The 14816-nt window shown below is 50.0% G+C and overlaps 1 protein-coding gene across 1 annotated transcript; it reads left to right on the forward strand.

Moving 5' to 3' along the window:
- Window positions 1-142: 142 nt before the first annotated feature.
- On the forward strand, window positions 143-14647 carry smpd4 (sphingomyelin phosphodiesterase 4; the record flags this gene model as incomplete). The annotated part of the gene is made up of 18 exons (XM_079265981.1): window positions 143-235; window positions 2340-2476; window positions 2562-2637; window positions 3205-3301; window positions 3584-3636; window positions 3730-3881; window positions 4687-4819; window positions 4953-5024; window positions 6214-6294; window positions 9011-9168; window positions 10068-10158; window positions 10994-11091; window positions 11214-11377; window positions 12051-12268; window positions 12359-12589; window positions 12749-12880; window positions 12997-13125; window positions 13738-14647. Coding segments are annotated over 18 exons (2439 nt in total), but the record flags the coding sequence as incomplete, so codon positions are not given.
- Window positions 14648-14816: the final 169 nt, after the last annotated feature.

The raw sequence follows: 14816 nt of genomic DNA on the forward strand, positions 1-14816 counted from the left end.
CATTGACGTGTTGTGCTTGTTGCTCGTTGACGTGTTGTGCTTGTTGCTCGTTGACGTGTTGTGCTTGTTGCTCGTTGACGTGTTGCGCTTGTTGCTCGTTGACGTGTTGCGCTTGTTGCTCGTTGACGTGTTGTGCTTGTTGCTTCAGGTCAATCTCAAAGCGGATTCGATCACCAAACCTCTGCTGCAGCGATGCCAATATCTGGTGAAGATCATCGATGAATACCCTGCAAAGGTACTGTAAGAAAACAGGGACACACACGGGTGCACCTCAATGAATTAGAATATCATCAAAGTTAATTCATTTCAGTAATTCAATTCAAAAAGTGAAACTCTTACATTATATAGATTCATTACACACAGGGTGATATATTTCAAGCGTTTGTTTCTTTTTATTTTGATGATTATGGTTTACAGCTAATGAAAACCCAAAATTCAGGATCTCAGAAAATTAGAATATTACATAAGACCAATTAAAAAAAGTTTTTTTAATACAGAAATGTTGGCCTACTGTATGTCCGTATCCAGTATGCACTCAATACTTGGTCGGGGCTCCTTTTACATGAATTACTGCATCAATGCGGCACGGAGGCGATGAGACTGTGGCCCTGCTGAGGTGTTATGGGAGCTCAGGTTGCTTTGATAGCGGCCTTCAGCTCGTCTGCATTGTTAGGTCTGATGTCTCATCTTCCTCTGGACAGTACCCCATAGACTCTCTCTGGGGTTTAGGTCCATAGACTCTCTCTGGGGTTTAGGTCCATAGACTCTCTCTGGGGTTTAGGTCCATAGACTCTCTCTGGGGTTTAGGTCCATAGACTCTCTCTGGGGTTTAGGCCCATAGACTCTCTCTGGGGTTTAGGTCCATAGACTCTCTCTGGGGTTTAGGTCCATAGACTCTCTCTGGGGTTTAGGCCCATAGACTCTCTCTGGGGTTTAGGCCCATAGACTCTCTCTGGGGTTTAGGTCCATAGACTCTCTCTGGGGTTTAGGTCCATAGACTCTCTCTGGGGTTTAGGCCCATAGACTCTCTCTGGGGTTTAGGTCCATAGACTCTCTCTGGGGTTTAGGTCCATAGACTCTCTCTGGGGTTTAGGTCCATAGACTCTCTCTGGGGTTTAGGCCCATAGACTCTCTCTGGGGTTTAGGTCCATAGACTCTCTCTGGGGTTTAGGTCCATAGACTCTCTCTGGGGTTTAGGCCCATAGACTCTCTCTGGGGTTTAGGTCCATAGACTCTCTCTGGGGTTTAGGTCCATAGACTCTCTCTGGGGTTTAGGTCCATAGACTCTCTCTGGGGTTTAGGTCCATAGACTCTCTCTGGGGTTTAGGTCCATAGACTCTCTCTGGGGTTTAGGTCCATAGACTCTCTCTGGAGTTTAGGTCCATAGACTCTCTCTGGGGTTTAGGTCCATAGACTCTCTCTGGGGTTTAGGTCCATAGACTCTCTCTGGGGTTTAGGTCCATAGACTCTCTCTGGGGTTTAGGCCCATAGACTCTCTCTGGGGTTTAGGCCCATAGACTCTCTCTGGGGTTTAGGTCCATAGACTCTCTCTGGGGTTTAGGTCCATAGACTCTCTCTGGGGTTTAGGTCCATAGACTCTCTCTGGGGTTTAGGTCCATAGACTCTCTCTGGGGTTTAGGTCCATAGACTCTCTCTGGGGTTTAGGTCCATAGACTCTCTCTGGGGTTTAGGTCCATAGACTCTCTCTGGGGTTTAGGTCCATAGACTCTCTGGGGTTTAGGTCCATAGACTCTCTCTTGGGTTTCAATATCAATAAAGCTTTTGAACACTCAAAATAAGAATAACGTTTTAATAAACTGAATGGATTTGTTCACTAAATGAAATGCTGTAAAAGTGGCATTCTGTAAAGAGCTGCTTCGTTCTTGACAAACGTTCACAATCACACAGTGAATCAGGGCAGCAGCTCTGTGGGGGTCTTCTTCAGGCTCCTCGTGGTGTTTGAATCATCTTATCGTTGAGAGAGAAGAAAGCCATCAGATGTGTTCATGGTGTGTTTGTCTCCTGACTGGATACAGAAGGGCAGAGCTGAGCTTTTTATTTGAATGCTGTCTGAGGAGACCACCACCAGCACTGACCCCTGAGGGTCGCTCTGAGTCGCTTCAGGCCGGCGGCGGTGTTGCGGTCTGTGGGTCGGTAGCTTCGTTGGTCCACAGCCTTCTGCAGTAAACTGCTGTTACCAGCCACAGTCTATCTTAAAGCTCTGCCTGTAGTTTAAGAGGAGGACCTTCTGTTGTCTTTCCTTCAACACCAGACCAGAGCCTTAAATACTGCGCTGCACCGTGAGTCCAGTCTGTGACGCAGCCTGCGTTTCTCTTCAGGAGCTGCGTGTGATCTTCCCCTGGCTGGTGGAGACCGTGTTTGGTGGTCTGGACGGCATCATCTCCGGCTGGAACCTGCGACTGCTGCATTCACGGAGCAACGAGTACAACGTGGTGGTGGAGTTCCTGAACCCGAGGTAGAGCAGCGTCTGTTCTCCACCGTCATCAGCAGTTTGATTCCGCGGGTTCAGAGAATCAACCCGAGTCCTCTTGTTCTTTCAGTGGGCCGATGATGAAGCTCGTCTATAAGCTTCAAGCAGAAGAGTACAAATATGAAATACCCGTCAACTATCTGCCGGTAAGAACATTCGTCTCTTCGTGTCTCTGCCTCCATTGTTTCCACGTGAGTCTTATTGCAGCACAGCGAGCATCTGACTGTGTGATGAGTGTAAACGCTCTGAGCCTCTGATCACATGATTCATTCATGACGCTCTCAAACACGCCATCCCTCCTGCAGAGAGCTTCAGTGACGAACGGAGATCAGTGACTCTGCGTTATGCAACACACTGCCGTGGACGAGATGACCTCATTGCAGAGCGTCAGAATAAAGCTCTTCACTCTGGAATATCAGCTTCATTAGAGACGCAGCGAGTGCTCTTTTCTTGACCAATTGTTGAGGAGAACTATGATCGACAGCGTACACAAACACATTTAAATAAAATTCTATGTTCCCAGTGAAACTTTGACTGTTCAATAACTGTTTTTCTCCAAACTGGCCTCGAGTTACTTGAGAAACAACATCCGACTGAAACGAGCTTGATGTGTGTGATCGCTGATCTCTAGATGAGTCTGTCATTCAGGAAGTCACTCGTACTCCAGCTGAAGAACTGCAGCTGCCATTGTTACCCCGGTGTGTGTCTTGCAGGGTCCTGTGAAGGTCTGCATCCAGGAGGGGGTCCTCCCAGAATGCCCTCTGTTCCACAACAAGCTGCAGTTGCCTCTCTCTGGCCTGCTGACTCTCAGTATCCTCCAACACAAACTCTGCTCTGTCTGCTCTCCGTGTTCTCAGAGGCAACAGAAGCATGAGATGATCACAGCTGTTCTGTTCAGCGTTGTGTCAGCATGTTCAACACGCTGTTGTGTCCGATGAACAGCTCAAACCTCAAAGATATTTACTTCAATATGTGACAAAGAGAGCGACCCTGAAAGAATCCATCTCTTCTGAGTGATCCGAGAACGAATCATTCCTTCTGAAGGTTTAGTTTACTGTCGACTTCACGTCATTATTCCTCAACGCTCTGCAGATCCTTTTGAATTCTTCATGTTTCACTTTGCCTCCTGTCTCATCACGCTGAAGGTGAGTTTGATGAAGCGTGTGCTGAGCTGTGGGCTGTTCAAAGATAATACTGTGGATTCATAAAGCGTCTCTTATTGATCGTAATGTTTTCAGAGCTACCCACAAGGCCACCACGGGAGCTCCACTGACAGCGCCTACTTTGTGCTGGTGGACACGTACCTGAAGTACTTCCTGCCCTGTGAAGGAAGTGTTCCTCCGTCTCCTTTCTCTGACTCCAGAGGCTCCGTCACTGCTCCGTCACCCAGGTACTTATCACAGAAAGCTTTCATAAATCTACCAGAGTGCAGTCTATCAAACGAACCTCTTTGAGTGAGAGAAGCCCAGTGGAGGTAGAATGTATCACACTGGTACAGATACCAAGTCGGCGTGGTCACGGTGACCTCACCCGCTGGTTTGTGGGTGTTTTGAAGCCTCGAGTTCAGCGATTTCGTTGTTGCCATCTTGGAATGTGTCCGTCGCCATGTTGTTTATTCTCAACCAGTGAACAGGAAGTGACCATATCTGGACTGAGGAGTGACGTAGCGACGCCGTACACGTCTCTGGTGTCGACCTGTCAATCACAGTAGCCCCGCCCTAAAGCATCCCCTGCTTTATGGTCTATTAGAGACCTGTCAATCAGCGTGTAGCCCCGCCCTAAAGCATCCCCTGCTTTATGGTCTATTAGAGACCTGTCAATCAGCGTGTAGCCCCGCCCTAAAGCATCCCCTGCTTTATGGTCTATTAGAGACCTGTCAATCAGCGTGTAGCCCCGCCCTAAAGCATCCCCTGCTTTATGGTCTGTGTGACTCTAAATGGACCATAATGTACTAAATGAACATCATGCTGTATTGAAGAAGACTTGAAACTAGAGATTGAGACATAAACTCATGTTTACAATGTTTACTGAGGGAATAAATCAAGAGAGAAGTAGAGTCATCTTCTATAGACTTCTATACAACCAGAGGAGTCGCCCCCTGGTGGTCACGAGAGAGAATGCAGGTTAAACCGGAGGTGGTCTCCTGGTGGTTGGTCAGAATGTTTCATAATTCTTTCCTGTTGTAACTCCACCAGATCTTCCGGTGTGTCTTTTGCTGGTTACGGCGTTCACAGTCCGAGTCTCCTCAAACATCACATCTTCCATCAGCCGTCAGTGAACGCAGATCCGGCGGCTCAGGAGATCTGGAGGTCTGAAACGCTGCTCCAGGTGAGACACGAAGTTCTTACAGCTCATTAACGAGGATTCACACACAAGACTGTAATGAGTCGTACGATCCTTCAGACTGTGAAAGATTCTTTATCGTTAATCTCGTACAAAATAAATTGTGCTTCTTGTTCAGATGTTTGTGGAGATCTGGCTCCATCACTACTCCTTAGAGATGTACCAGAAGCTGCAGTCTCCTCAGGTAAAGGTAAGATACACACCCACCTCTTCCTGCACGGCTGGCTGTCAGCTGACACGAGTCAGAATCAATCATACGCAGCCACCTCTGGAATCTATCCGACAGATGGTTTAACACTCATAACATGAGTGCAGCCTGATCTTCAGCTGACACTGAACGAACGCCAAGCTATCCCTGCTTAGTGATAGAAATAGAAACGATAGAGTTTCCATGCTGTAGTTCACCTCAGGAGTTAGAAATGTGTTGTCTTTCCACCATCAAAGGACCGGTTCACCTGAAACTCTGTGACCACGCTGCAAGCAGCCTCGCTGCCCACCAGAGCAGCAGATCAGTGCAACATGTTGCTGTTGCTGAGCAGCGACAGACACTTTCACAAAGCAAAGAGACGCGAAGCAGCTCACCACAAGCTATTTATGGAGTTGCTTGCAGTGTGAATGCACAGCAGGAATCCCCGTTTGGTTTATTTATGTGTGTATATTTCCACATATATTTAAATCTAATGTTTTTAAAATGCCTTTTGTATGTGAAGAGTGAAGCGGCTGCATGGAGCCGTGTGCATGTGTAGGAGTGCTTCTGCTTCTCTTCACCTCCGTTGCATGTGTGTTCTGTGTGTGAGACACCATGCTGAAGGTGTCTGGACCTGTAGTGTTGTTGTTGATCCCGCGTCTCACCATATGATCTGTTTAACGTTAATGAGTTTAACGGACCACAAAACACATCATCTGATCACACGTGTATCAACTTCAGACTACATCTTACAGTTCTGAGTTCACTCTGTTAATAATGTTCAACGTCTATATATATAGATATCTATCTATATATATATATATATATATAGATAGATAGATAGATAGATATATTTCTTGATTGTCGGTTATTGATTCCCATCCTTCAGCCCATGTGACCCTCTGTGTGCAGCCTTCATCCTCTTCATCACGTTGTGTTCCCACAGTCAACATCTCATTTTGTCTCCTTCTTCTTCTCTGCTTCCTGTCTTCCTCCTGAATGTTTCCGTCTCCTTCTTATGTTTCTTTTGCTGCCTCCTCTTTCTGCTGCTCTCATGTGTACCTTCCTCCTGCCACCTTTCCTTCCTCTCTCCTCCTCCCTTCTCTCCACGCTGCTGTTTCCTCTTCCTCCACCTTTTTGTTGCTGTCTCCTCCTCATCCTCCTCTCCCTCCTGGTGGTAACGGGTGATCAGCTGGCCCTGCTTCAGTACCGCCTCAGTATGTCCAGCCAACCCTTCGCCCCACCAGGCTCTGGGACCCTCCACACCTACCAAGTACTGTTACCCTTTACCTCCGTCAGCTCACAGCAGGAGGTGTTCCTCTGCTGCAGACTGAGCGCATATATATCCAGTTACATGAACACATTACGGATGTTTGGTCTGAGGAAACATTGATGAATTGAGATGCACATAACCCAAACATGATAAGACAGTGGAGCGTTGTAAAGTGGAAGTAGCTCCTCATCATCTCTACTTCTTCGGCACCTTTAGGTCAGTAATCGCTGAACTAAGACTCTACATGTGGCATGGCTGACTGCTGAAAGAGAGCTCTTGTCTCTTTTCTTTAAGGATGCACCGAACCAACAGTGCATCTCAACCGTTTCATACACGGATCCACAAGCAGCATGTTTGGTTCAATCCCACAGTCGATAAACGAGTTGTTGTTGCGTTCGACGCTCCTGTGATTCCTGAATGACGTCGTTCAGTCTGACCGTCAGAGAAATGCCTCCACAGGAGCAGTGATGCTGCAGCTCTGTGATCTCATATCTTAGTGTGTGTTCGTCTGCATGTTGTTGTTTTAACACTGGCGTGTGTGTGTGTGTGTGTGTGTGGGGATTCTATCTCTTGTTCTTAATGCTCACATGTTGGTTATGAAGCAGCTTTGTGGTTTGCAGCTCTGAGGTCCCAAACAGACGTTTATGAAGATGTGATGTGGTCCTTTCACACTTTAATAAACCACGGTCGTCTTGAAGTGATCATTTAAAAATTATTAAAATCAGATGATCCTGTTCATCCAAGTCTTTGAGTTATATATCGACTGAAAGACTTTTACAGACTTAGGAAAAGAATAAATGATTATTGTGTTGATCAAGTCAAAGGAAGTTCTTGGTTCCAGACATTATTATTATTATTATCTCATCGTATATTATTGTAACGGGTAAACACTGACAGAACCATTCCTCTCTCAGCAACGTTAAACTAACTATTCGTAGGCGTGAGACCTCTGAACTCTACAGAAAGCAATGCGCTGATCCTCATTGGCTGCTTCTGGGCCGAGGGTAGCGCTGTGATTGGCTGCTACTGGACCGAGGGTAGCGCTGTGATTGGCTGCTACTGGACCGAGGGTAGCGCTGTGATTGGCTGCTTCTGGACCGAGGGTAGCGCTGTGATTGGCTGCTTCTGGAGCGAGGGTAGCGCTGTGATTGGCTGCTACTGGACCGAGGGTAGCGCTGTGATTGGCTGCTTCTGGAGCGAGGGTAGCGCTGTGATTGGCTGCTACTGGACCGAGGGTAGCGCTGTGATTGGCAGCTTCTGGAGCGAGGGTAGCCTGTGATTGGCTGCTACTGGGCCGAGGGTAGCGCTGTGATTGGCTGCTACTGGACCGAGGGTAGCGCTGTGATTGGCTGCTACTGGACCGAGGGTAGCGCTGTGATTGGCTGCTTCTGGAGCGAGGGTAGCCTGTGATTGGCTGCTACTGGGCCGAGGGTAGCGCTGTGATTGGCTGCTACTGGACCGAGGGTAGCGCTGTGATTGGCTGCTACTGGGCCGAGGGTAGCGCTGTGATTGGCTGCTACTGGACCGAGGGTAGCGCTGTGATTGGCTGCTACTGGACCGAGGGTAGCGCTGTGATTGGCTGCTACTGGACCGAGGGTAGCGCTGTGATTGGCTGCTTCTGGAGCGAGGGTAGCCTGTGATTGGCTGCTACTGGACCGAGGGTAGCGCTGTGATTGGCTGCTACTGGACCGAGGGTAGCGCTGTGATTGGCTGCTACTGGGCCGAGGGTAGCGCTGTGATTGGCTGCTACTGGGCCGAGGGTAGCGCTGTGATTGGCTGCTACTGGGCCGAGGGTAGCGCTGTGATTGGCTGCTACTGGGCCGAGGGTAGCGCTGTGATTGGCTGCTACTGGGCCGAGGGTAGCGCTGTGATTGGCTGCTACTGGACCGAGGGTAGCGCTGTGATTGGCTGCTACTGGGCCGAGGGTAGCGCTGTGATTGGCTGCTACTGGACCGAGGGTAGCGCTGTGATTGGCTGCTTCTGGAGCGAGGGTAGCCTGTGATTGGCTGCTACTGGACCGAGGGTAGCGCTGTGATTGGCTGCCACTGGACCGAGGGTAGCGCTGTGATTGGCTGCCACTGGGCCGAGGGTAGCGCTGTGATTGGCTGCTACTGGGCCGAGGGTAGCGCTGTGATTGGCTGCTACTGGGCCGAGGGTAGCGCTGTGATTGGCTGCTACTGGGCCGAGGGTAGCGCTGTGATTGGCTGCTACTGGACCGAGGGTAGCGCTGTGATTGGCTGCTACTGGGCCGAGGGTAGCGCTGTGATTGGCTGCTACTGGACCGAGGGTAGCGCTGTGATTGGCTGCTACTGGGCCGAGGGTAGCGCTGTGATTGGCTGCTTCTGGACCGAGGGTAGCGCTGTGATTGGCTGCTACTGGACCGAGGGTAGCGCTGTGATTGGCTGCTACTGGGCCGAGGGTAGCGCTGTGATTGGCTGCTACTGGGCCGAGGGTAGCGCTGTGATTGGCTGCTACTGGACCGAGGGTAGCGCTGTGATTGGCTGCTACTGGGCCGAGGGTAGCGCTGTGATTGGCTGCTACTGGACCGAGGGTAGCGCTGTGATTGGCTGCTACTGGGCCGAGGGTAGCGCTGTGATTGGCTGCTACTGGACCGAGGGTAGCGCTGTGATTGGCTGCTACTGGGCCGAGGGTAGCGCTGTGATTGGCTGCTTTGAGCTGGTTCTCCGTAGCACCATGTGACCGGTTGTCTCCTCAGGAGCCCTTCAGCCCGACGGAGGAGCACGTCCTGGTGGTGCGTCTCCTGGTCAAACACCTGCACGCCTTCTCCAACAGCCTGAAGCCCGAGACGCTGACCTCCTCCTCACCGTCGGCCCACTCGCACACTCACACCAGCCCGCTGGAGGAGTTCAAGAGGTCGGCTTCATCCTCCACTCGCTGTCTATTTACAGGGACGTTCATACAACATCACTGTAAAGTTATTAGCAAAGAGGCTAGTTTACATCTGTAACACCTGGACAGATGTTCCAGAGTCAACGGAATACAAGCTTAAAATAACAGTTATTTATCTTGTGTCCTTTCATAAGCTGAAGCAATAAGAGATATTAATACGAGTAGAGCGTCATTCAGGACTCCTTTACCCTGCACGCTGAAGACATGCAGCACAGGCTCATCAGACAACATGCAGATTGTATAACAGATATGAATCAGTCCGACACAGCAGAACAACAATAAGAGAGGCAGACAGACAGACAGACAGACAGGCAGAGAGGCAGACAGGCAGACAGACAGAGAGACAGGCAGGCAGGCAGGCAGGCAGACAGGCAGACAGGCAGAGAGACAGACAGACAGGCAGGCAGAGAGACAGGCAGGCAGGCAGAGAGACAGAGAGACAGAGAGAGAGACAGGCAGACAGACAGACAGACAGGCAGAGAGGCAGACAGGCAGACAGACAGACAGGCAGGCAGAGAGACAGGCAGGCAGGCAGACAGGCAGAGAGACAGAGAGAGAGACAGGCAGACAGACAGGGAGACAGGCAGGCAGACAGAGAGACAGGCAGACAGACAGAGAGACAGGCAGGCAGACAGGGAGACAGGCAGGCAGACAGAGAGACAGACAGACACATTCTAGTGCTGATGGAGCTAAAAGTTCTCATAAACTTTAAATGAACTGTGTGTCCATTTCTCGAGTGAGCAGCTTTTACCGGCCTTCACTTTGACGTGACTCGTTCTTGACTTCCTCCTTCCCTTCTGAAGTGTCTGTATGTATAAATAATGAAACTGACTCCTAACGTGTGGTGCTGCTCTTGTCTACAGAGTGGTGGTGCAGCGTTTCGTGCAGCAGAAGCTCTACCTGTTTCTCCAGCATTGCTTCGGTCACTGGCCTCTGGACGCCTCGTTCAGAGCGGTAAGTCTCACAAATCATCTTCATCTTCATCAGTGTTCAGCTGTGAAGAGTTGGAGCTCGTGGTGTTTCACAGTGCTCCACAACAAAACCTTTTCCTGACTGGATGTCATTTTGTTCTTTAAAGTGAAGCCGATGCTTCATGTGTTAAAGCTGCATTCTCTCTAGTGTCCACCAGGGGGCGACTCCTCTGGTTGTATAGAAGTCTATAGAAAATGACTCTACTTCTCTCTTGATTTATTACCTCAGTAAACATTGTAAACATGAGTTTATGTCTCAATCTCTAGTTTCAAGTCTTCTTAAATACAGCGTGATGTTCATTTAGTACATTATGGTCCATTTAGAGTCACACAGACCATAAAGCAGGGGATGCTTTAGGGCGGGGCTACACAGTGATTGACAGGTCTCTACCAGAGACGTATACGTCTCTACGTCACTCCTCCTCAGTCCAGATATTGTCACTTCCTGTTCACTGGTTGATAAAAAAACAAGATGGCGACGGCCTAATTCCCAAACTCGAGGCTTCAAAACGACGAGTGACGTCACGGCGACTTCGTTTCGTTATATGAAGGTTTGAGGAAATGACTGAAACTCTAAATCACTTTCTGTACAGTTTGCAGCAATGTGGCTCAAACATGAAAGCTAAGTTTAGTCTGTGTAGTTATTTGATAACATTAATAAATCAAACAGTTTGTAACGGAGCAGATGAACGTGGGCTTTGGGCGAGCAGCAGAAACCACTTCCTGCTTCCTGTTCAGCATCAAGCCTTCTCTCTCCAGAAGCATCGGCAGCTGGGAGGGTTCAGCCTTCAGCTTACCGTGATGGTCTCTGTGTTCAGGTGTTGGAGACGTGGCTGAGCTACATCCAACCGTGGAGATACACCGAGGAGAGCACCACCCCTCAGCCAGACCCCAACAGAACCGTACCGGACAAGTGGTGAGTCTGATTCTGTCTTCTGGCTCAGATACAGAGTCCAACATGCAGCGGTCCTCGCTTCCCCACCAGCGTGATGATGCGTGTCGGTACGTCTGCTGATCTGTTCCCTTTGTGTTGGACAGGGAGTCGTTTGTTCAGGAGAACCTGCTGATGTACACCAAGCTCTTCCAGGTGCTGCTCAACAGAGCCGTGAGGACGGACCTGGTTAACGCCAGAAACGCGCTGATGGTCTTCAGAGTGGCCAAAGTGTTCGCTCAGCCCAACCTCGCCGAGATGATCCAGAAAGGTGAGGACAGACGCATGGCGTCGTGAACACACGATGGAGCTTTCATCTGTTCTCTGTGGAGAGATGGCCTTTCTATGGACGAGGTGTCTTCATACGGAAGCCTTGAGAGGACAGAGTCTCACCTGAAGCCTCTGCTCTGCTGTGTTCATCACTGAAGAACAAATCATCTGTTAAATTCCTTCAATCGGTCTGTTAATCTGTGGGGAAGAAGTGAAGACACTCATTCCTGGATGCGCTCTGAACTAAAGTTCTGTAAATGAAATCTCAGCTGGAAGAAGATCGTGAGGTCGCGATGCTCTTCAGCCTCGTGTGGCCAGAATGAGTATTACAAGAACCAACAGACCTGATGACCACAGTGTCCGTCAGAAGCTTCTCTTTCTGCGTCACTGAACTGTTTCAGGAAGCTGGAAAGTCGAATGTTCCTTCAGCTGTTCTTCAGTCATCACATGTTTACACATCAAAGCAGATTCAATGAACCACAGAACCTTTTCTTTCCTTCACAAAGGAACTCACGTCTTTTGTTTTTCATGCTGACGCAATAAATAAGACGACAATTTCATGTGAAAGGATTTCTGTTGGTCTGTTGGTGAAGACGTCGCTCTGTGGAGATGTTTCCAAAGCTTCCGGTAGATTTCTCTGCTTCACACAAACTAAAGTGAACGTGTGTCACCAGGAGAGCAGCTGTTTCTGGAGCCGGAGCACGTCCTCCACCACCGGCAGCCCCGCGGTGACAGCTTCCTGTCGTCCCGGCAGCCCCGCGGTGACAGCTTCCTGTCCTCCCGGCAGCGCGTGGTGACCGACATGGTGTTCAGGGTGAAGGGCCACGTCTACGCCCTGGAGGGCCAGGACTGCCAGTACAAACAGATGTTTGGCTGCGAGCTCAGAGGAGCGGTGCGTTTAGTCTTCGGGTTTCATTTGGGATTTGAGTCCACGTTTAACTTCTGCAGGAGACTCAAAGTCACATTTCTGTTGTTTGTGCAGGTGATGAAGTTAATCCAGATTATCGCACAAGCCCGGCAGACGGCCAAGAGGATATCGGATCACTCCGGCGAGGTGTCGGCCAACAACTCGTTCCTGTCGTGGTTCGGGATGGGAACCTCCGAGCTCAACAACACGTTCTCCGGGGCCGAGCCGGAGGAGAGCGGAGAGTGTCTGAAGAAGACCCACGAGTTCCTGGACCGAGCTCTGGAGAACCTGTGTCAGATCTTCAAGGTCCGGATGCTTTGTTCTGTGTTTTCTTGTTTGTTTTATGTTTATTATGTCGAGCTCTGAAGGTGTTTGGTCATGAACCAAAGCATTGGACTCATTCTCACGTCAACACGTTCCTGCCTCGGAACCTGGTTCTGTTCACTGAATGTCTCTGTTCTGCAGCTGAACCAGGGTCAGCTGGCTCAGCTCATATCCAACCTGAGCTCCTCTCAGGACGACGGCAACAACAAGCAGCTGCCCGACTGCATCCAGGGAGAGAACGGGCCGGTCCTCACGGACCTGGGCAGGAAGCAGGTCCGTACTCACCAACCATCGAGACCAGAGAAGAAGAAGGACCACACGCATCACAACTCTGACTGTGTGTGTGTGTGTGTGTGTGTGTGTGTGTGTGTGTGTGTGTGTGTGTGCAGATCATAAGTGGACTGCGCAGGTTTGACATTCAGTACCAAGGAGACCCGGAGCTGCAGCCCATCAGGAGCTATGAGAACGCGCTGCTGGTCAGAATGTTCTACAGGATCTCTTCTCTGCTGAATGAGCGGGTGAGAGGCGTCACTTATGAGGACATGATGTTATGAACTATAACACATGAGCCAGTTATGTTATGAAAACATGGAGGCTCGACGTGCTGAAATTAAACTATTCACATGTTTCAGCCTCTCTCTTCTCTCCTCTCCTCTCCTCTCTCTCCTCTCCTCTCCCCTCCCCCTCTCCTCTCCTGTCTCCTCCCTCTCCTCTCTCTCCTCCCTCTCCTCTCTCGCCTCCCTCTCTCTCCTCCCCCTCTCCTCTCTCCTCCCTCTCTCTCCTCTCCCCCTCTCCTCCCTCTCCTCTCTCTCCTCCCTCTCCTCTCTCTCCTCCCTCTCCTCTCTCGCCTCCCTCTCTCTCCTCCCCCTCTCCTCTCTCCTCCCTCTCTCTCCTCTCCTCCTCCCCCTCCTCTCCTCTCTCTCCTCCCTCTCTCCTCCCTCTCTCTCTCTCTCCCTCTCCTCTCTCTCTCTCCTCTCCTCTCCTCTCTCTCCTCCCCCTCTCCCCTCCCCCCTCTTCACAGGTAGAGATGGTGGAATGTCCCATAATGCACCGTTGCTATTGAAGAAGCTGGCTGGAACAACTTTCTGTTCTTTGCGGTGTAACCTGACGGGCGCTCATCTCTCCCACAGTTCGGAGGGCACATGAACGCGCTCTGCTCTCGTCCGGACCTGCTGGGTCGTCTGGGTCGTCGCTACTTGTCGGATCTCGATTCCTCCGCCAAGAAGCCGAAGCCGAGCCCGACGTCGCGCCGCCGGTCCGAGAGGAGCCGGAGCGCTCGCCTGAGCCTGCGGCCGCTGGCGAGCTACCGGACGCTGCTGCTGCTGCTGCTGCTCTACGTGCTGGGAGCCGCTCTGTCGCTGGGCCCCGTGAGCAGCACCCTGCTCCTCCTCGCGGGGGGCCTCCTGTACGGACTCCTCGCCGCGCTGCGCGGAGACGAGCTGAAGGCTCGCTAGCCGAGTCCTCGGGTTTACATCGCACGACCGAATGAAAGGGTTGGAACGTGGTGCGGACACTGAAGGAGGATGTTATTGATGATTGTTTTCATAATCCATTGATCTGCCAATTGTTTTTGGACGACATAACATCAGAAAGCTGTTTAAAGTGACGTTCTCTACAAGCAACAGTGTTAAAACCCCAAAATATTAAATGTACTCGAACATGAAGATATTTAGATTCATCGATGATCAGAATATTTGCCAATAGAGTTTGAATACCTGACTGATCGTTGCAGCTGGATCAATATGTTCTGCTTGTTGGAGGTCAGAGGTCAGAGTGGACGTTCATGAGGAATAATCGTATAATAATAATGATTATTGTTGTTATTCTCATGACGTCTGCAGTGATTTTGTCTTATTTCTGAGTTTAAGTCTCTAAAGAGTGTGGAACCCTGAAGAGCGGCAGCTCGTGTTCTTGCTTTTGATTTCATGTTTTTCATCATTAAACCTGTAAGTAAACAGACCAACGTGTTTCAAGGAGCATCTGGAGACAGCTGCAGACCAAACGGACTTCTTCTTGTCCCAAAGACTCAATAAACTGTTTGCACCAGTTTGTAGTTCTGTTGTCCTCGTTTAGTTGTCGATGTGAAGTGTTCGAGTCTCAAACACTTCATCATGAATCTGCATTTATTTTCTGAAACTTCTGAAAAGGTATTTTCCCGCTCGTTATTGAACAACAGATTTACAAAGAAGAAGAAGAAGAAGGTTGAACA

Source organism: Melanostigma gelatinosum (genome assembly GCF_949748355.1).
Source record: "Melanostigma gelatinosum genome assembly, chromosome: 3".
In the NCBI taxonomy this organism is placed as follows: Eukaryota; Metazoa; Chordata; class Actinopteri; order Perciformes; family Zoarcidae; genus Melanostigma; species Melanostigma gelatinosum.